This window comes from Melanaphis sacchari, unplaced genomic scaffold, assembly GCF_002803265.2.
Source record: "Melanaphis sacchari strain LSU unplaced genomic scaffold, SCAv2.0 Contig19_pilon_pilon, whole genome shotgun sequence".
NCBI lineage: Eukaryota > Metazoa > Arthropoda > Insecta > Hemiptera > Aphididae > Melanaphis > Melanaphis sacchari.
The window spans coordinates 1,037,533-1,060,132 of NW_020270975.1; the positions used below are offsets into that span (position 1 = coordinate 1,037,533).

Sequence of the window (22,600 nt, forward strand, 5' to 3'; positions counted from 1 at the left end):
CTTAAACGTTTTTCTTGTAAATATTTAATTTCAATTTATTGTAAACATTAGGTATTAATTTAGTAACCGATTTTAAAAATGTTGTCTGTTGATGTATAATAATATGAGTATTACATTTTGTAACTTATAAGTATGCATCGATATAGATATAAAATTGTTATATTAATTGATATAATATTTTTAAGCATTTAAACGCAACTTAGATGAATTGACGTTTAATACGTATGTACCATATTGCTCTAAGTAGTTCATTACAAATTCAAGAAAGTAATTTTTAATTTAACGCTAATTATTTAAAAAAAAACATTATAAACTCTGTAAAAATAAAACAGTATAGTTTAATATTATTTTTGTTTAAAAATCAAAAATATTCAAAAAACTCTCACTTTACTGGAACGTGCAGTAATAGATAAATAAGCGATTTCATTAAATCATACAATTTAATAAATATCAATAAAAAATGTTGTTACAAGTTTTTTATGAGCTTGTAGCATATTATACATGGATATTTAGTTAGTTGGTAGGTACCTATATACATAGTATTGAATAAATAATGAAATCGATAAATTAAAAAAAATTTATATCATTACACATTGCACTATTACGTTTATGAAAAATCATCCTGTATATTATATGTGAAAAAGTTGTACGGTGCATGATTGTGTTCGTTCGCGTCTGCGTGTGTGTACGGTAGGTACGTCTTTCGGCCGCCGCCGCTGGTCGCGAGACGAACAATCTGTCTATTTGTATATTATGTGTATATAAGCTTAAGTATACATTATACATGTAAAGGTGCGCGTATACAACAAGAGGCCGATTGTGTTACAGATTTGTTTTTCTATTATTATTGTTATTATTATTATTATTATTATTATAATCTTCGTTAATATACATAATACATATTACATATATATATATATATATATATATATATATATATGCGCGTTGTTGTTTGCCGCCGCCAACACAACGTTAAACAAAACAAAAAACCGATCGTAATCGCATTTCACGATTAGCATCGTCTGTCTGTGCTCACACACAATAATAATAGTAATAATAATTTATAATATTATAATAGTAGGTCATTGTACGTCATGATACAACACCACAACAGCAACAACAACAAAAAGCACGATAATTGCGTCACATTTTCGCGGATGTGTATATTAATATATTATTATATTTTCAATGGGACCAACTCGTACACTCGCGCGCGCATATACACACACACACACACCCCGTCCATTGGTTAAAACGAAACAAAGACGAATAAGACATAATAATATTTGAAATTTGAATACTGCAGTGTGTGCTATAGAGTATAGACTATAATACTTATAATAGGTACCTAAGTATATTACGTTTATAATAGCAGGGCCAAGTTGGCTTGTCGACAATGGTGCAGGTAAATTATTTGGCCGCGTAGAACTTAAATTACACGAAATTAGAAATTAAAATTCGGTTTTATTGTTTTTATTATCCGAATTGGTACCGCATAATAGAGTATTGTCCGTCTAGGCACTATACTTACGTATTTATACGTATATGATTATAATTCAACAGATAAACTTACATAGGTATTGTGATTTATGGCAAATCTGAACATTGTATTGAAATATTGAATATTTATCGTGTTTTTTAATGAACGCAATAAGTGCATTTATTTTTTGATATTTTATGCATCAATTTTTAAACGTTTTTCGTGAAACGATCTAGACCGCATAAACGCACGACTGGACGTGAATAAAATGTATAGTTTTAATGATACACGACGTTGTATTAAATAATTATAAATCATAAAATATTCGTTTGATGTTCGACATTATTAGTGTACGTAAAAATGTTATGTAAATGTTTTGTTTGTTACTTAAAAAAAAAATATATATATATATATATATTATATTTAGAAATATAGTAAAGAATTACATTTTTTTTATAAAAACGTGTTATAAGTATAATATTATCTCTTTTAAAAACCACAAAAACAATCAATGAAATGTGCTAATAATATTATACGTCATATTATAGAATACACATAGAAATTAGAATGTACTGATGTACATACCTACTTTAATCATATACATATTGTGTTAGTAAATTTAATATTCAGTAACCCTAAAAACTGGGTTCTGTAGTTCTGTATGCATAGTGCAACTTTGTTTAATGTGTGTCTGATGGCCTCCATTTTACCACCATGACATATAAATGTGATATATTATTTAAAAAAAATGAACTCAAATATTTTGCGATCCAAATATTGGATTACTGACTTTCAAACTAATTAATATACAATGCTCTCTTCGATGGAACAACAAATTGAGATGTATTACTATGTGTCACTTGTGCGACAAACGAATCCGAAAACTAACCCAAATTATTACGTAACGATTAAATTAGTCATAACGTGATTTTTTTTCTCTTCGAGACGATCGCATTACGAGACAACAACGACTATGATGTAGTACAACCGAATCCATTTGTATACTAAATACACGCACTCAACACTTTTCAGCTCTGTCAAAATTAAAATTTATGCTATTAAATGCACAACTGTCAGCCAACTTGACATTCAGGGCGAACTCTAAGACACAGTAATAATCGACATAGTCGTCTTCTAATTTACAATTGAATGAGTGCCTATTTATTAAAAAATAATAATAATTTAAGAATTGCATACCAAATGAGTCAATTTGTATTAATAAAAACTTCATTTCAAAGTGAATCAAGCCATTCAAACCCTTAGCTTTCAAAAACTTATCCGTTGGAAATAAAAATTCTTTCCCAGATAACTAACGTCCAAATTAGTTTCCTCTCTTCGAGACCCATGTATAACAATGAGTAAATCATTTAATATTACGCAGGTGTGCGCCAAGCCGCATCGAGTGAAGATTTGTTACAAAAAATCAAAATTTACAAAACATTCGATAATTATAACGATATTATAAATAATACATAATAGAAACGTCGTAAATTTTAAAAGTTGTTTTTGTTTGTTTTATATGATGCTGCACGGAGCTGTACATCCACGTACATTATAATTGAAAGATTTCACTTCAATATATTTTCAGCTTGTTGTATTGTCTACTTATTATAGTTATTAGTTATCATACTCGTATTATTGTACGGATATCTAACATTTTTTTTTTTTAATATAAAAATAAAATCCAATTATAATATGACTCATCTAATCGTATCAAATATATTTACGTTTTCCACTTATATGAAACATGAACGGGTTGACCCACTTCAATGGAGGGATACGATATGTTTAATGAAGTTATTATATAGATCAATATCATAACTAGTATTTTTTTTTGTTTAATTTAATTATCGAGAAAAATATTATGATGAATTTTCCAATATTAAAGCAAAAACATTAATTACTTAGAAAAAAAACTTATCTACCAATTAATGTTTTATTGTTGTTTTGATAATTTATAAATATTTTTAAAAAGCATATATTTACTAATAAATTATTTTAGTTAATTTCTCTATTATTGTTAGACCCTTCAAGTCGTTGGAAATACCTATATTAGATATATCACTAGTTTGCATGAAGAAGATTAATTATTTATCAATCGAGGACTAAATAAGTACATGTATAAATAATATTTTTATCTATAGAGACTATTGCTTTTATATTGTATTGTTATGTGTACGTAATTTCACACCCATTGCAGTATTGCTTACTATATAGTATCTATATTAACTACGAGTTTCACGAAATTTTTTTTTTTTTGGATACTCAAAAGTCAAAGCGTTACAAAAATTTCAAATAGCCTTTCAAGTTCGAACCAACGATTAAACATATAACTATAAACATAATTACCCTTATTACTTATTGCACTTCGTAAGTGATTTCAAATGTTTAAAAATCTTAATTACTTCTTAAAATTCTGAAAAAACTTCTATCTGAACATTTTTTGACTAAATCTCCCTCTTAATGTTGTTGATTAGAGTTATTAATAATAATAATAATTATTATTATTATTATTATTGTTTTGAAATTAACATACCTATTATACCTATTAAGTAATAAAAATACACTTCATACTTACTTACTATGTATTATGTATATTTTATTATTCCAAGCTTATTCGACAGTGAACGGATTCGAATGTGCCTCCCCCTCACGATCTATGAGGATCCTACTCGACTTATCTTTCCAATTTTTCCTAGTACAAGACATTTATATGTTTTCTAAAATTTCCGGACTGTCCTGTGTCCACTGAACGATGACGAATACATATAAAACGCGAAACTTCAACGCCGCTACAGTTGCCAGTTGACTATCGTTATCTAACTTAAATGGGCAATAATAATAGTAATAATAATGATCATTTATTTTTAACGCGTGTAGAAATAGTGAAAGGACTTTACCGAAACGAAAAATATGTTAAAATTCGGACATGATAACGCGATTTTTATATTTTTTTTCTTTTACATAAGCCATCGTAAGTTTAATTATAAATTGTATAAACATCTTTAAATTCAAGTATTTTACTTTCCGTCCTTGCGCCGCTTCTATTAATTTCGTAGTTATCAGATTAATATTATTCACACGTAGCGATGTTACTGATGTTAGTAAGAAATGTCTAAAATAGAAATTTCGGGCTATATGAAATTTCATAACAAAAACCTTTTAGTAATTTATTTTTTTTTAATTGTACAAATAATGAGTATTATTGATAACTCAAATTAAATTAATTTAACTTAATTAAAATTAACGAAATATATTTTTAATACCAAGTGTAAAAATTTAAGTTATATATGTACAATGCAAAATCAAATTTTTAATACATTTCATATATTTCCAAAATTTAACATCATTATTTGCACTTTGTTCTTCGTAATCATTAATAAAATATAAAAATACGACGTTGCTATTAAACTTGACAATAAATAATATAACAACGAATTGATAGATGACTTCGTATCACGCATGCGTAACTAGCTTGCACTTGCACTTTCATAAATAATATAATTCGCCAACACAGGAGTGTAATGCAAGTATAGGTACTATCATTAAATAGAAATAGATATATTCCAAATGGTACTATATTAAACGACATGATAAATAATGTACGTAACAATATTAGTATAAGACATGTGTTGTACGGTTAAAATACTACTGTAATAGTCATTGAGGTTTCAAACAAAACGCGAAACACCGATTCGCCTGTGAATTTGAGTTGCCTACCCGAAGCGCCCGCAGATATTGTGTGATTCATTTTTTAGTTAATACAGATTATATTATTATCATCAAAAAAAAAAAAAAAATTAAAAAACATAATACGATAAAGAAATGTAAAATATGACATAATGTATTGTCATACAGTGCATACACGGTGTCAATTCGTCACGGGCAAGTCGTTAACATGTAATTTAATTTTATAATTTTAATTTACGCGAAAATTCTTTTGACGATTTTTATTTTTTGAATAGATATTTGTCGCTTGACAGATTTACCCCTTGAGGTACACAGGGTACACGTTGTAGAGGTTAGATTGTTGTTTATTACAATATACCTTGATACATCCACTGTCCGATATACAATGCATATTGTACAATAATATACATAATATTCAAGTACCTATATAACTGACTATAACAACAAACAATAGTATTTTTTTTTTTTTTTTTTTAAACCGTCAAATCAGAAATTTTTTTTCATAAATATTTAGTTTTAATTTTTGGACAACTTACATTTCGTATAATGACTCGTTAAAAATAGGTTTTATTTATCAATCATCTATAACTATATTGTACAATAATAAATAACATACTAGCAATAAAGTAGGTACGATAAATCGTGCGTTGTAGCCGATTATATTATTTAGTACGATCTATTTCAACATAATATTATACTATGGGCACGACTGCGACCGATAAATACTGTTGGCCAGAAATATAATGTCAACGAAACTCTTGACGCCATGCCTGATATAATATTAATTCATACAAATATATATTTTGACATATTATCAGTAAAAATATTTATTTTTTAATTCTCTCGTCTTTCACATTTTTTTCACGTCCCAATGTTTTTTGATAAGTACTAAATTTGACAGTTTACTTTTCAGCTCTAATCGACTAATAATTAATAATAACTGACTGCACTTGACATTAAATGACGTGATTTGTAACATATCATACTTAGGCATTTTTCATACACTATATGATCATAGTAAATGAGTTACAGAAAAACGTTGATTAAAATATGACGCTTGCAGTGTATTTTACATATTAAATAACATGGGCGTCCCTATGGGTAAAAGACGGAGCACTTGGCCCCCTCCCCTAGAATTTTAAATTTGTTTTCTAATTATTGTAATTATTCAATGTTATACTAACGAAACATAATAATATTCTATAAATAAAATGTATAATAATAATACCTATTGTAATAATGACAAAACGTGATAATGTACTATAAATAAAATGTATAAAAAAATCTTTATTTATTTTTTAAATTAATTTTGCCCTCCCCCCTAGAAAAATGTCTAGGGACGACCATGTTATATAACATAAACTTCTGTTTTTCAATTATTGAGAACTCACGTTTAATTGTAAATCATAATTTAGTAGAAACTTTTTTTGAAAAATGTTATGATATTCAAAGTTCCAATGAGTAGTTTTACAATTATTTATGCTAAGAATAAAATTCCATAAATAATGTTTTGCAAGTATATAAAATAAATTTATTATCGAGTATAGTGTTTATTATACTTAGACTATTTTTATACATTTAAAATATTAATAAATAAATAGAAATTACTAAATTAATCAAATTATCATATCCCCATATCAAATCCATTGTTATGGATCTTTTATCCTTAGTACCTACAACAGAATTAAATAACTCAAAAATTACTCGATCGATATTAATACGGCGTGAACATTTTCATGAAAAATAACAGCTAAATAATTTATAGTATATAGAAAAACGGAAGTTTATATAACCTGAGGACATTCTGTACAAAATATCTCAATAATTTGAAAATATATGGTCTAATTGTCCAAGTTTAATTGAAAGTTTCAAAAATTAAATACATATCGAATATTGAATAACTGCATTATTGAGAAAGAAAAACAATGAGAGTATGATTGGTATATTATGTTACGTACATTATACACTGTATATTACGCAAACCGCGCGATGCGCTAGTCCGCAAAAACGCAAAGAGGTATATAAAACGCATATTTTTTTATTTTTTTTTTTAAATAAACTAAGTAATTTTAATACTTTATATTCTATGAGAATATTAACTCGCTGTGTTATGTAATATTGTTGTTTTTCGTATTTTCGTTTTGTACGCACAAAATATTATAGTTGCACTCTGTGAGCCTTATACCGCGTGCCGCGTGTGACCATCGTGTACTCTACTATATAGTGTAGGTAAATTAATTATGTAAAAAAATAAATATTAGTTATGATTATTATATTAATTTACGTCTTTTCAAGACTTACGGACCGCGACATTCGTCAAAATACAGACGCCCCTAAGGTAGCATGATGTTATGCCACGACCTTGCCGACGACGGTCGTATTATAATATACGTATACGTCCCACTAATGGAAATTCTTCGGTTCGGATATGTACATAAATGTGCGCACACATACTTGTGACCCGAGGCCGAACAGAATGAGTTTTGCAGCGTGAAAGGATGAGAGAGGTTTTAAAGGATTCTACTATTCCGCCGAGTGATATTGTTATATAATAAATATTATACTGTTGTGTTGTACACAGACCTGATGATACACAAACGACAAGATATCCATTCAGCAATAACAGAACCTCGGAAAATGTATTGGTTAATTTTTCTCGAATCGTACGTGGATTTTTTTCTAATGTTTTCATAAGTTTATTCATTAGTTTTTCGTTAATATTGTTGTTGTCTTTGGTTCACATAGTGTTATGAAATATTATATTGTAATTCGCTGTAGTATTACCTGTACATTTTTAAGCTAAACAGTATTTAAAGTATGTCTTAATTAACTAATAAATATAAATGAAAATTAGATACCTATTATAACCATTAGAGTCGTGAAAACTTAATTTATTTATTTTTTATAGGAAACATAAAAAGGCACGGAAAACTTATTTTCATAACTAAGCGATAATCTATATTTTATATAATTATAGTCAATTGTCATCGCTCTTCCAAACTATTCTATCACTTATGTACGTATACAATATAATATACATCAGCTATAAGACGATTTCCGTCATTTTCCAAAAATGTTTTTTTCATCAAAACATTTATGAAAACTCTTAGTACTGCAACGCAATACTTACATAATTTTTTTCTTATTTCAAAATAAATGTGATTATTTATTTTTAAATTATAAACAATGTGTAACATATCAATCTACCTACCTCTCTATTCACCAATATATATATATATATATATATATATATATCGAATTATTCAAGTGTATAAATTATCCTATGTATTTTTACTCTGTACGCACACAACAATGCATTTTTTGTGACCAGTATTAGCATGAAAATCAAATCTAGTCGTGTTTACTGTTTCACATATTTTGTAAAAATTATCACTTATCAGGGCCCAATTATTTATAAACGAATAATACAAGTTTATTGTCAAGTCGTTTGCATTAAATACGTCCATTCCAAATATTCTAACATTCACTGAATTCTTACAAATTATTTAATTCATCATACAAATATTACAAGCCAAAATAAAATAATTTATTACATTTTTTTTTAAATATAGCTATAGGTGCTTGGTTATTTGAATTTATATTGATTTTATAATACCACATAATATGCTATGTATTATTAATATTACTACATATATACTATATACATTCATTATTAACGTATTATTATTATTATTATTATTATTATTATTTTTTTTTTTTGATATGGTATTTGAGTCTTACAATACTTACATTTTATTAATATAATTAATAATAATGATTATCATATTAGCAGATGTAGATAATATTTTTAATTTGAATCGACAAAAAAATGACATTAATACTTTACCACACATACTCACATCCATAATAGTTTCACTGACGTTTGAACCGGTTACAACTTACAAATAATAAAATTACCTAATATTATGCAATCATTTTGGAATTTGCCATAATATGTAAAATCCCTTCTCCACGATTTCATGATGTATAGTTTGGTAAGTCTCGATGATAATGACGTATATATAATGTATAAATAAACATATTTATCGCTTTCGAGACGATCGTTTTAGGCTTCGTGTGGAGCCCACACCGTCACATCGATTTATTACTTAAATTATATTACGTTATCGTAATATCGATTCGTCGATCGAGATGGATCCTTAATACAACTACCATTGGCCAGGGGTGATGCGCGTGCATTTTATACCTATGATACCTACATAGTGATACGTAGTTTTTTAAATATTGTAGCGTAATATTAATAAACCATGTTTAATAACTTCTCTTCGGCTTTCGTATTATGTGTGGTAAAGTGTCGTGGGAGAATATTTTGACAGACTTAAAACTATTGAGTCACCGCGGTCACCGCATAGCTATATCAAATAAAACAATAAATTTATAATAAAGAATTACCGTCGTGTCTATTGCCCGCCGCCGGAGATTTAACAAGCAACTAACAAGAATAATAATACTCAACAATGATAATAATAAAAATAATTCTCATCCAAACGACCATGCCTATTGTGGGCAGGTATCTATATAAAGTGCATAGGACGGCTGATGATTATCCAAATTACCCGTCGGCTGTCGATGATTTCGTTGTTCGATCGCAATCATTACTTAATTTAATAAATATAATTTCTATTAAGACTTAAGTACCTTTCGTGTAGAAGGTGTGTAAAATAAAAATAATATTTAGATATTTATCAAAATGTATTTAATTAATTTCTAATGTAATTAATTGTTTTTTCGAGACAACCACTATTTCATTCTACAATATTAATATAGGTACATACAGGTATTACAAATGCGATGTTCTTGGATTTACATTAAAATAAATGTAGGCGTGATCAAGATAATATATATTCGTATGGGTAGGCACTAGGAAGGCTGGTGGCGAGTTGGCTTCATAAAATTAGGTAGGTAATACGGAATTGGTTTCCGTCGGGTTAAGTCGGACCTAATAAAATATACGAATTGGTTCCGTATAAACGTGTATAAATCGGTCATATTATGACATTTTATCAGGTTTTATGATGACCGGGAAAGTTCTCATATCATAACAATTTTGTATCTAATATAGTAGGTACTAACTGGTAATATGAACATAATATAAATATAGGTGTTTCGTCAGTCTTATGAACGTGTAACCTATAATAATTAGGTATAATAACTATTAAAATATATTTATAGTGATTCAAGTGACAAGCAGTTATACTTATATATGTATTCAAAAGTCAAGACGGAAGGCACCTATTATAAGTCTGTGTAAAACGGGAATGCAATAATTGTTGTTGTTTGTTGAGTACAATAATTAAAAAAAATAAATAATTTTCATCGAAATCAACTCATATAGTATGTTACTTATAGACAGCCTGAAAAATCTGTTCAGAGGTACATAAGCATAAGGTGATTGGATTGGTTTGATCATGGAAATGGACAGGTCCCAATAGGATCCAACCAAACAATGTTTCAATAGCCATAGGTTCGCCACACTCTCCAGAAATTTTTCTGTCGAGCAACAGTGAAGGCAAGATATCGGCACCCAGCAGAATGTCAACTTCTCCTGGAGTTATATATATATATATTTTTGTATAAATTGTTCATAATATTTTATCAGTATTCGCATAAAGTAATAATATGGATAATCATTATCTTTAGATAAAAATGTCATCTCGACTACTGGTTTTTACTTACGGTTTGGATTAAATTCACAGTAACAGTTAAACGATTATTTAAAGTTTAAACGTTCATAAGTCGCAAACGGATTACTCAAATTAAATTTTGTAAACGCAAAGACTATTTTTTTCATTATGTTTATAAATTGGCTATTTTGATTTTTTTCAAAAAAATTTAGATCAAATTTAAAATTTTTTAATTTCTGTACAAAAAAAAAAATAAATAAAAAAGTTTATATTATACGTGTAGTACAAACGTCTATAAATTATATGAAAAAAAAAAAATGAAAAAATATTGATTAGAATACAAGTTATTTCATTTGTCATATCTTTCCATTACACTTTGTAGACTTAGAGATAACACATTTACAAGTGAGACGCGCATAGATGATAACAGCTGTGAGTAAATTCTTCCCCCGGTGAGGATTTTAGACGATAAGCACAATCACATTTAACTGCTTATACGTTTTGTTGTGATTATCAACTCATATTGTGTATTGATACGTTTTATAACTATAATAAAAAAAACGTTTGAAAAATTAAGATATTATTCAATAATAAATAATAATTATTGTAATTTCTTTTTTGTTTTTAATTGAAGAAATTGTTTTTGAATTTTGATGAACGGTAATTGGTGAGTAATTCGTTTATCTAACCGACGGTCGTTGTATTGTCAATTAAAAAAAAAGTATACTTTAACTAGTAAATGTTAAAGGTCTGAATACTAAAGAGATGATTTCCGTTTAGTTTAATAGTGTACCGGTAGTAGGAGTGCAAGTTGTGAATACAGATATCAAAACAGTGGATATGGCCACCACAGACAACGAAGAAGTTGATGATTACATGTCCGACGCTTTCCTCAACACTGAGTTGGTACCTATTGCTATAGTTGCTACATGCTTTGATAATCTTTACACTATTATAACAAGAATGTATACCTTGTTAACGTACATTGAAAGTTTTAATTCATTTTGACTGTTAAATGCTATCTCAATTATTGTATGATAGATTCGTGATTAATATAACAATACTGGAAAAAACACAAACTTTGAATTTGCAAATTATCGTTCATTATGTGGTTTTGTGTGAACAGGTTTGATATTTATTTCGATCCGATTCTAAAAATTAAAAGTTGACATGAAAATATGAATGATATTATTGTAAACATTACATAAATTATAAAATATTGTGAGAACATTACTTGTATTAATTAATCTCAAATATCTACTGTTGTTAAATTGGATTCAAATTATCTCATATTTTGATGTAAAAGAGTATCTTTCATGTTACTCTACCTCATGAATTAAATTTAGTATCTAGACTTAGTAAAAAAACACTTAACCGAATTGTTCCACTTTTTAAACTTCAAGCTACTTGCTTTTCCATCCATTATTATTAGTATCTGGGGCCTATTAAACCATTGTCTTACATATTTTATATGAGTTTTCATGTTAAAATAATTGTTTTACCAACAGTAACCCTTTGTGTGGATAGGTCTGTAAAAGATGTCCGACCCGGCCTATTGCTGACACATGAACAGCAACGACTTCACAACCAGATGAAAAAGAAAAAGGAATGCCAATTGATAAACAAGGTTACTGGTGCAAAGGCACTGGAAGAACAGCAGCGTCAAGAGGGGCTAGAGAAGGCCATTGATAGTACCAACAAAGGTTTTTCACTGTTACAGAAAATGGGTTACAAACCTGGATTGGGAATTGGAAAAAACAGTAAGTGTTTCTGCTGAGATTATGAGAAACCATTTGCTATTTCAATTTACATTTGTTGTATTACGGTAGACTGTGGAATAGTAGAACCTATTGGTATTGTGTTAAAAACTGACCGCAAAGGATTGGGTCGAGAAGCTGCATTAAAAACAATTAGAGAAATGAAAAAATCAATAATACGTAGTAGACGGTCAGCTGAACCCAGTATAGGCGAATATAGAGAAAGAAGGGCTCAAGAAGCTGCTGAAAAGTTAGACCGTTTGGACTTACTTAGATGTCAACGAGTATGTCGCCAAATGGATTTAGAACAGGTATGACATGCTAGAGTCATAATAATTATTAAGCTTACACATATCTCAAATTTCTGCTTTGATAAATTGTTTATTTCATATGAATTGAATATAATTTATATTCAAAATAATTTTTTAAATCAAAAAATATTAATTTACTAATTCTTGAAAGACTGTACATGCACATAGTATATTTAACTTTTATAATTCATATTTTTATTTAGAAAATATGTATTAAACATTTTTTAGTTAGGTATGTATTTTTTTTCATATACTTAATCATTATTTTATTTTATCTTTATAAAATCTTAATAACAATTTAAAATATATAATTATATAATTTTTTAAATTTTCCAAATTTTAATAAATCAAAATATTTTACATTTAAGGATATACAAGAACCATCTGAAAAGTTCTTCTGGCCCGAGGAAGTCTCTGAAGTCAATACTAATGAACCAAAGCAAGAAGAAGATGAAGAAGATGTTATACCAATTAATGAACAACTGAAAATTTTAAATTTTTATTTAAGGCATACTTACAATTATTGTGTTTACTGTGGAACAGTATATGACGATGAGACTGATTTAATGGAAGGATGTCCTGGTCCCAACAGACAAGATCATTAAACTTACATTCTATAAATACATTATAATACACAATCAAAACATAGGAACAAAGCCTTATTATTTATTAAATATTTTGTACTTTTTTTTTTTTGTAATAAAAAATAATATTGTTCAGTATTGTATAATAAATGGAATTAAATAAAAAAAAATATGAATACTTAAACATAAAAAGAAATAAATCTTAATAACAATGCGGTTTGGAAGTACTTATATAGTTTGAGGAACTTAATATGTAAATTATAGTGCTAAAACAGCTGTTTTCACAACTGATATATCATTAGATGAAAACAATGTTTTAAATAGTATTCGGCGCTTGGCTGCAGTTTCAAATTCTTTAGATCTACGTAAACCAGTTTTTATGATGTCAGCAGGCATGCCAGCCAAACGAGCAGCGTTAAAACCATATGATTTAGGGCAAGCACCATTTGCAAACTTATATAAGAAAGTAATTGTTTCTTGAGTTTGTTCAGCATCCATTTCATTTGTTTCGTCATTTTCTACCATGCATGCCTGAAATGAGAAATCAACTATTAATTAGGTATTTATTTTTATACATGTATAATTTATAAATAATATTAATATTAATAAGAATTTATACCATATGACCGAGTGCAACTAAAGGATTAGCCTTGAAATCTTCGACCAACGAGTGGTAATGGGTAGAGAATAGTGTACGGCATTGTTTTTTTACTAGTTCTGCGACAACAGCTGAGGCAATTGCAGTCCCATCGTATGTTGATGTTCCCCTGCCTAAATAACAAAAATATATTTGTTTATAGCAATAACAAGATAAAAAATGAAATTTAAATGTAACAAAATTATTTGATACAATTTAATTATAATCCATAACTATTTGATATAAATAACTAACCCAGCTCATCAACCAAGACTAATGAAAATCGACTAGCATGATGAAGTATAGCCGATGTCTCACACAATTCAACAAAGAATGTAGACTCTCCTGCTATTATATTGTCATTGGCGCCGATCCTTGTGAATATTCTGTCTATGGGATTGAGAACAAGACTTTTTGCAGGTACATGACAACCCTATTAAATAATATAACTATTATTTTAGTAAAAACAAATTAAATAAATTTTGTTTAAATTATTAATATTTAACACTCAATCGGATATCAGTTAAGACGTAATACAATGAGTTGAAAATTTTAGTTTATTCCAGATTAATTTTCTAATAATATAATACTTTATAAGTTGTTAATCAAGAACAATCAATAATTAAAACAAACATACTAGACATTTAAAGCAAATTGTTATTAAGAACTATCTATACTATTTATAACTAATTATTTAAGGTCGGATTTTTATGATTTTAAATATTTGTTTCTGATGTATGCAGTTAAATGGGAGTGAGATAGCTTTGCGATTCATAAGATATAAAATATGTAAGAAAAATTAATTTTGTAAAAAAAAAACATAATTTAGGGGTTAGAGAATATTTCACGTATATCGGCATTTTGATATATGTATACAATATTTACTATACGATTTATTTTTAAGTTCTAACTTCTAATATAAATTATCATCAGATATTTTTTATTAATGGCAATAGCACACTGGTTATTTACAAATATTCAGTCATCTGTACTGGTGTGTGTTGATATTATATAACTAATTAATTAATTAATAATACAAGTTAATAAATAATAAATTTCAACTAAATATATGTATTTTTTTTTAATATTGAAAGAATATTTTGCATTTTTAAACAACATAAAAACATCATATTTTAAGGATTAAGAGAATATAAATATGACCTCTACTTATTATACACAACACATCACAAATTGTTGATTATTAGAATTAATATTAATATCTATTTGAAATTGAATTTTATACTACAATTCATTTTTACTAAATATGTTAAAAAATAATGGACAAAAATCATTAGAATTATTAATTAAACCATATAAGTGCTTCTTACCATATGTGCCATAACAGAGATAATACCAAGCTGTCTCATCAATGTAGACTTGCCTCCCATGTTAGGACCCGTAACCAATATCAAACTAGATTTCCATGTTTCATCTTCTTCTTTTCCAATGATTGTATCATTAGGAATGAAATTCTCACCACCTGAACCGCATGGATAACGTCCCTCAGTGAGTTCAACTAATGGCTAAATATCAAATATACAGTAGTCACACAATCACAATTTTAGAATTGTATACAATAATCATTTTTATACATAAATCAAACAGCCAAATAGTGTAACTTAATTTAAAAAAATTGTTTTGAGATATATATTAATTGAACTCGCTCAAAATTATCAAAACTTTAGATTTAGAGCATAATAATGAAAAAAAATATTGAAATTTTCAATACAGATTTAATTTTTTTATACTGACCTTTTTACCAACAATAGCTGGAATAAATTTAGGAATACACATCACTTCTTCTTCACACCGGCAGTATTCTGCTAATGACATGAATACATCTAGTGTAGCTAAACATTGGATGGCATTATTCCATTCATCAAACTTGTCACAAAACCGCGAAAACACTCTTTCCCTGAGATCTTTTAATACATCTATTTTTTCTTGTTCATAACTCATCATTTTTTCCAAAAGTTCCTGGATAATAAATATACTTAATATCACATATAAAAAAAATTTAAAATTACAAACTTTTGTACGACTAGTTGTAAATCTTTTGAATCCTTTTTTTTGGTTTTGGAGTTCATATCCTTCCCCAGCTTTTTTTGATGCAGCATCAGGTACTTCTAACTGATATCTTTTTTTATCAGATCCGAAATATGTAACCTTCAGAATTTAGTAGAAAAATTAAAACACTTAATTGAATTTAAAATAGTAACACATTATTTACATTACACCCAAAATGTTTGCACTGTTCTTTTAAATAAGATTTTAACTCAATATCAACTTCTTTTATTTTTTCCAAAACTCTGTCATATTGATCATCCATTCCTGGTTCAGGAAAAATACGACCATGTTTCATAGCTTCATCGTGATCAAAAGAATTCTATAGAAAAAGTAGAATTATAATGAATACACACAAATAATAAAAATAAACTTTTTTTGAGAAATATTTAGTAACTTATTAATATTGAATGCATTTTTATTAAATAACACAGTTATTAATTATGAAATTATTTAAGTTACCTCAAAATTATCAAGAAGTTCAGTCAAATAAGGAAATAATCCTGGTGTAGAACTGTTACGATAATTACAAATAGCAGTCAATAAATTGGATTCTGAGCTTTCTTTTTTGATATTAGCTTCTATAAAAATGAGTTTCATAAATTAATTATTGAGCATAAATTTTAGTTAGTTAATATTACTTTGAAATTTTTCCATTATATGAACACTTGTTCTAAAACCTTTTAAAATTGATATGAAATCAATTATTTTCCTTTTTGAATAAGTCTTCTCTTCAAAGTATATTGCTCTAGTTTCAGCATGGTCGGATTCAACTCCATTGCTACTCTGAGAATAAATCCTAAAAATAATAATAAATAAGTATGCCATAAAATATGTGTTTTGTTTAATTTACCTAGAAAATAGACGTTCTAAATCTGGTAAACTGGCCAATTCTGATCGTATTTCATGCATTAAATCAGGAATAACAATTAAAGAAGAAATTGCATTTTGTCTAGCTTCAATACTGGAAATTGTTGTCAATGGATTACACAACCATTGGTGTAGTAATCTAGTAAATATTATCGCAGAGTATTAATTATAATTTTTAATGTTGAATTTCATGTTTAATGCAAAAAAATAAAAATATGGTTAAACATACCGTTTACCAAATGGTGTAGAGCAATGATTTAACTTGTTCAGTAATGTTCCTGTACTTGAGCCTGCAGAGTTTTCTAATATATGCAGATTTTTAAGTGTTATAGCATCGAGTATCTAAAAAACAAACAGTCAAATTTAATAATAAATAAAATTATTAAACCTAACTAGGTACTTCAAAATTAAACTAAGTATTTATTTATTATCCAAACAAAATATACAAAAAAATAATAATATAATTTGTAATAGTTTTCATTAATTTAATAATTTCAAAATGAATATGAAATAATAATAGTTAAGAAGCTATACATAGATAATAGAATAAGTAATCAATATTATTAACTTAAATTTTAATTACCATATGTTTGCTGTTAATATTATCTTGATTGGATAATTCAACTGATTCAACATCTACTGGTTTATATATATCAAATCTTCCTCTGGACAAAAGTTGGAAGTCCATTTTACATCGCTTTAAATACCATATTACAGCACCCAAACTACGAATACCAAACTCACATTCGTCATTAGCATTTAATTGTAAATCAGAGTCTGAAATATATAAAAATTTAAATAGATAATCTATTATTATTATTAAACTTAGTTATACTTGCATGTATTGTTTAATTTACAAATATAAAATAATAAATTTATGTTTAATAGTTCCAATTTTTTGTAATACGATTTTATGTTAAAATACATTGAGCTATTGTCAACTTATTTTTAATATTATAATATTTTGTATGCTTATAACTTTTTTAAAAATGAAAGTATTATAAAAAGCCAAGAGAAAACACAGATAATGTTCTTAATTTTTTAATTTAATAAGAAGTTAATTCACTCTATAAAAGCTGACTTACATAAAATAGTAACTGTTAAACGCAAATTGGTAATGTGATATTTACAATATAGAAAAAATACATGCTGGTATGGGATCCTCTAAACAAAGTGATATTTTGTCCAGTATATATATTATATATACACTTTTTTTTAATACTATACATTTTAAATAATATTTACCACTGCCCAAAAATGTTTTTAATTTTTCTGGATATACTACATTATCATTATCTTTAAAATAGTCTCCTTCAGCTAATGTAATCAGAGTTTTTGATGATGACCAAAATTCTATGTCAGGGATGAGTGCATCTTTAACAGCATTAGAAAGCATAGTATCAATAACTTTTTTGGTACGCACTGTCAATTTATTACGTTCAAATAAAACCTAAAAAAAAAAAAATAAATCATTTATGTAGATAGATATATATAATGTGTATTGACTATTAATTATTTATTTTTTTATTTTTTGTTTTCATTATTGCCTTGCCACAACAAAAATAAAATTTAAAGTATCTTAATTAATGAATTAGTATTTTGAATTATATATGATGTAAATATCTTAAGAATATCATATTTTCTTATTTTCCTCTATTTTACTTCTTTATATCAATTTTTAACTCAATTACTATTTAACTGATAAATATAAATTTGATCTAAATAAAATATATTTAATTATCTTGATAAAATAAAAATACATTATGTAGTTGCAGTAATATAAAATAATTAATAATCATCAAATAAATTATGTCAAGACAGACAAAATTAGAAATTATTTTAATATTAAAATTTAATTGTATGCTAGGATAAATAAGGTTATTTTATTAACATAGATTTATAACATAAATACTAATAAATATAGTATACATTAAAACTGAACATGAAATTTACTTGTACTGGGGGATAATGAGCACACAAAGTTCTTAAACGTGAACAATGACAGTCATCTTCAAATTGCCCAAGATGAAAGAGACCAATCGATGTATCAATGAAGCATACACCATACAAAGAAGTTGAACTACTTATTTCCTAAATAACAATTAAGTATTGAATAAATAATGAATAAAATAAAACATACAGTTAAAATATGAATAAATACTTTTTCAGAAATAGCAATCAAAAATGAATTTTCAGCATCATTTGTCTCACCATCAATTATACCAAAAGTTCGAGTACCTTTGGTTGTAATACGACATATTTCACGCCGTACAACTTTATCAAATTTAGTAGTCTTTTTCACTAAAATACAATTATTAATTAAAAATGTATTATAGATCAGAATACATTTTAACAACTTACAACTTCTACATCTTTCTGTCATCATATCTGGAGTTTCAGTTTGTTCTATACGAGCAACAGTATAACCTTTTTCTACTAAAATTGCTGAAAAACGACCATAGGCAGTTTCTGGAAATCCGACATGTGCAAAGTCTCCCTAAATGTATTAATATTTAATAAAATATTCAAAAACTTATGATGAAAAGTATTCATATTTTTATGAGAAAAAATTTTCTAATTTCAGTCTAATAAGTCAATGTATTTATTATTCAAGCTAACTACATAAAATTGATTCTGATTTATGTAACTTTACCATGTTGTACAATTGTAAAACAGGGACGAGATAAGCAAATGTGAAATTTTATGAAGCAATACATCTTAGAAGTATGTATTTAATTAGTATTCAAAAAATTTCAATAAACATAAACTACCTTTCATAACTTAATTATGACTCACAATAAACATTAAATGAATAATGAACATTATAGATAACTGTGTATAAATACCTTCATGTATAAAAGATTGAGTTCTTTAGCAGTTGTTACAGCATCCATATGATACATCTCATAAAATTTTCCCACTTTAAAAAATAATATACAATCGAAATGTTGTGCTTTTAACTCCCACCACTGTCGAACACCCTAATATAAATAAATTTAATACATATAAATACATAATTATGTATTACTTATTTTATTATATATTTAAACAATTTATTTACTGGGGTCAATGTCATTTTAAAATCTTCTGGTACATATAATGTTCGGGGATTATAGTTAGGATCCGATGGTGATTTTTTATTAGCATCTCTGATTTTTTCTGGTTTCAAAAATTCAAATTTTAAATGAGGCCAATTGTCATGATCAATTACGTTACTTTTGGTTACCTGTAATCAATGTGTATATATTAATTAAATGTAATATTAATTTAGTATTCAATTACTTAAAGTAAAATAAATTCATAAAATTAATTATTTTACTTCTTTGATAGATTTGTCCGCAGCAGGAGTATATGATTTATTAAATTTGGAGGATTTAGATTTTCCAACAGATTTTGTGTTTTTTTCACGTTTTTTCTAGATATTTTAAAATGTAATAACATTAAACAGTGATTTAAATTCAAAAATATTATTATATACTTTAACAGGGGATACTTCTACATCTGATTCATCATCAATAAATGAATCATCGTCAGATGGTTCAGGACTTTCTTCAGATTCAGATTCACTTAAAGATTTCTTATCTAAAAAAATTAACATAATAATAAAAATTATAAATTTTAAATATAGATATGAAATACTAGTATATATAACTTTAATAAAATCTGAGAACTTTGATTAATATTAATTATTTAAAAAAAAATACCTGGCACATATTCATCACCAGAATCTTCTTCATCACCACTTAAATCTTCTAATGCAAGCCTACGACGTTTTTTCATAGGCAACTCTTCATTTTCTTCATTTTCTTCTATAGATTCTTCTAAAAACAAAAAAATAAATAGCATGAAATTGATATTTAAAAATTGTTCAATATCCTGAAGATAATTATATTTTTATTTTTAAATTACTTTTATATGTATATATACATAAACTTAAATACAATTACTATAGGAAAATTATAATTTTTCTAAATATGAATCAAGTTAAAAACTATCATGGATAAAACTTCAATATCATTAGAAAACAGACGACAAATTGTACAATTATTGAAACCAGTTTCTTTACTTGTGTCATATAATTGTAATTAATAAAGATGATTTAAAAGATTTAATGTTAAAGCAATGTTGACCAAAGATCTTTCTTTTCAGCTATAAATCATACTATAAAAAATATACTTAAAAATACAAAGACTCTATTCAAAATTATTTAAAATAGATACTTGAGTAAGTACTTTACAAAAGTACAAAACTATTTTTAGGAGATATTGGTGAAATTCTAATACGATAAAATAATAAATATGTACACAAGCTCAAAAAAATCAATAGTTACAAGATAGAATGTTATAAACACCCTCCTCCCAAGACAGATATAACTGTAAACCAATGTCACATTTGTGACCTAGCAATCATGACTAGGCTGATACTATGTTAATATTACTATTAATCTAAGTACATTTAGTGTAATTATATAAAAACATGTATCTACAGAATAATATCAAATATTAATGGATATTTTCTATCATTAAATAGAAGATACTCGTTTAAAAAAAACGAATACAATTTTAAGTAGGTAATCATGTGAATCAGAATCATTTCAATAGGAAAATCAACAACTATAAATACTTATTGGTATCTATATTACTATATTATTAACTATTACCAAGCGGTCTAGGTTTTCTTTTTTCAGTAGTTTTCTTCGTACTACCACTATTGTTGATTGTTTTTTTCCCAGAACTTCCATTTACTGCAGATTTCGGTGTCCTCTTAGGAGTGACAAAATTATCCTTATTAGTATTGGATAACTGACGTTTTGACGGGGTTTTCGATGACACGACACCAGCGGGCTTAGGCGATTCATTCGTTTTGGGAGCCCCAGAGCTGGGTGACCTGGTAAAGTAATTGAATAGCGTGTTTTTGGACATATTGATAATTCACTAAGTACAAAAATATGTAAAGTATGGATGACACAAAAAAATTAACTTTCGATGACCGAGTACGGTACGATTTATGGAAAAGTTCGATTAAAATAGTGTACACGACGCGTTTAGACATGAATATTCAATTGTCGCAGAGCGCAAGCGAAAAAAAATGGTACGAAAAACTCATTTTACGATTAATGTTCATCTACCTGTGGGCTGTAACATGTGTTATACACTACAAAAAACGAAATGGAAAATTTAGTATATCTTCTAAGAACAGAAAAATTCACAAAAGCCAACATGAATATCGTGTACCTGTCACCTGGTACCTGTGACCTATTGGCTATTAGGATAATAAATCAAAATCGGGCATGCTAACATTGCTAACAGATTTTGGCGGCAAAAGACAATCGCCAATCGATATCGTACTTACTATAATACAAGAACATACGAACGTCATGAAGTTGTTAACGACATTTAAAAATAAGAACACTTACCACATATTCACATGGAAAAAAAACTTTATATTTTATACCACGGTTAGTTAATATTCTGCATCTAACATTTATTTGCTTACAAATTTCAACCTTTATGGAAACATTAGAAACGTTTGACGTTTCGTACGTTTGTAATTTGTATTTTT

The 22,600-nt window shown here is 26.9% G+C and overlaps 2 protein-coding genes across 6 annotated transcripts; one reads left to right on the top strand and one right to left on the bottom strand.

The window, feature by feature from the left end:
* Positions 1–11,441: 11,441 nt before the first annotated feature.
* Positions 11,442–13,568, top strand: LOC112592984 (G patch domain-containing protein 11). Of its 5 annotated transcripts, none has more exons than XM_025337165.1 (5): positions 11,442–11,482; positions 11,596–11,717; positions 12,343–12,575; positions 12,645–12,883; positions 13,252–13,568. In XM_025337165.1, exons 2-5 carry the CDS (start codon positions 11,656–11,658, stop codon positions 13,486–13,488), a joined length of 771 nt encoding a protein of 256 aa, XP_025192950.1. In that variant the 5' UTR covers positions 11,442–11,482; positions 11,596–11,655; the 3' UTR covers positions 13,489–13,568. The 5 variants fall into 5 exon arrangements, with proteins under 5 accessions (XP_025192950.1, XP_025192951.1, XP_025192953.1 ...); XM_025337166.1 differs by having other exon boundaries at positions 11,446–11,536; XM_025337168.1 differs by lacking the exon at positions 11,442–11,482 and having other exon boundaries at positions 11,596–11,721.
* A 35-nt stretch (positions 13,569–13,603) lies between these two features.
* LOC112592980 (DNA mismatch repair protein Msh6) lies at positions 13,604–22,326 on the bottom strand. The gene is made up of 22 exons (XM_025337160.1): positions 21,699–22,326; positions 20,743–20,859; positions 20,517–20,620; positions 20,358–20,453; positions 20,100–20,264; positions 19,885–20,019; positions 19,400–19,535; positions 19,200–19,339; positions 18,992–19,129; positions 18,284–18,488; positions 17,622–17,815; positions 17,268–17,380; positions 17,022–17,177; positions 16,810–16,967; positions 16,631–16,749; positions 16,335–16,490; positions 16,136–16,270; positions 15,857–16,081; positions 15,433–15,627; positions 14,360–14,537; positions 14,087–14,238; positions 13,604–13,998 (listed from the first exon to the last, which is right to left on the bottom strand). Exons 1-22 carry the CDS (start codon positions 21,958–21,960, stop codon positions 13,726–13,728), a joined length of 3,552 nt encoding a protein of 1,183 aa, XP_025192945.1. The 5' UTR covers positions 21,961–22,326; the 3' UTR covers positions 13,604–13,725.
* Between the last annotated feature and the right edge of the window lie 274 nt (positions 22,327–22,600).

What these genes read in the sequence shown, in the direction of transcription:
- LOC112592984 (XM_025337165.1), top strand. Translation starts at nt 11,656, where the DNA reads ATGGCCACCACAGACAACGAAGAAGTTGATGATTACATGTCCGACGCT. An exon ending in GACGCTTTCCTCAACACTGA is followed by an intron (nt 11,718 to 12,342) that starts GTTGGTACCTAT and finishes TTGTGTGGATAG; the next exon opens with GTCTGTAAAAGATGTCCGAC. An exon ending in GCCAAATGGATTTAGAACAG is followed by an intron (nt 12,884 to 13,251) that starts GTATGACATGCT and finishes TTTACATTTAAG; the next exon opens with GATATACAAGAACCATCTGA.
- LOC112592980 (XM_025337160.1), bottom strand. Translation starts at nt 21,960, where the DNA reads ATGTCCAAAAACACGCTATTCAATTACTTTACCAGGTCACCCAGCTCT. An exon ending in GCAAACATTTTGGGTGTAAT is followed by an intron (nt 16,271 to 16,334) that starts GTAAATAATGTG and finishes TAAATTCTGAAG; the next exon opens with GTTACATATTTCGGATCTGA. An exon ending in TCTCTGTTATGGCACATATG is followed by an intron (nt 14,538 to 15,432) that starts GTAAGAAGCACT and finishes ATTATTTAATAG; the next exon opens with GGTTGTCATGTACCTGCAAA.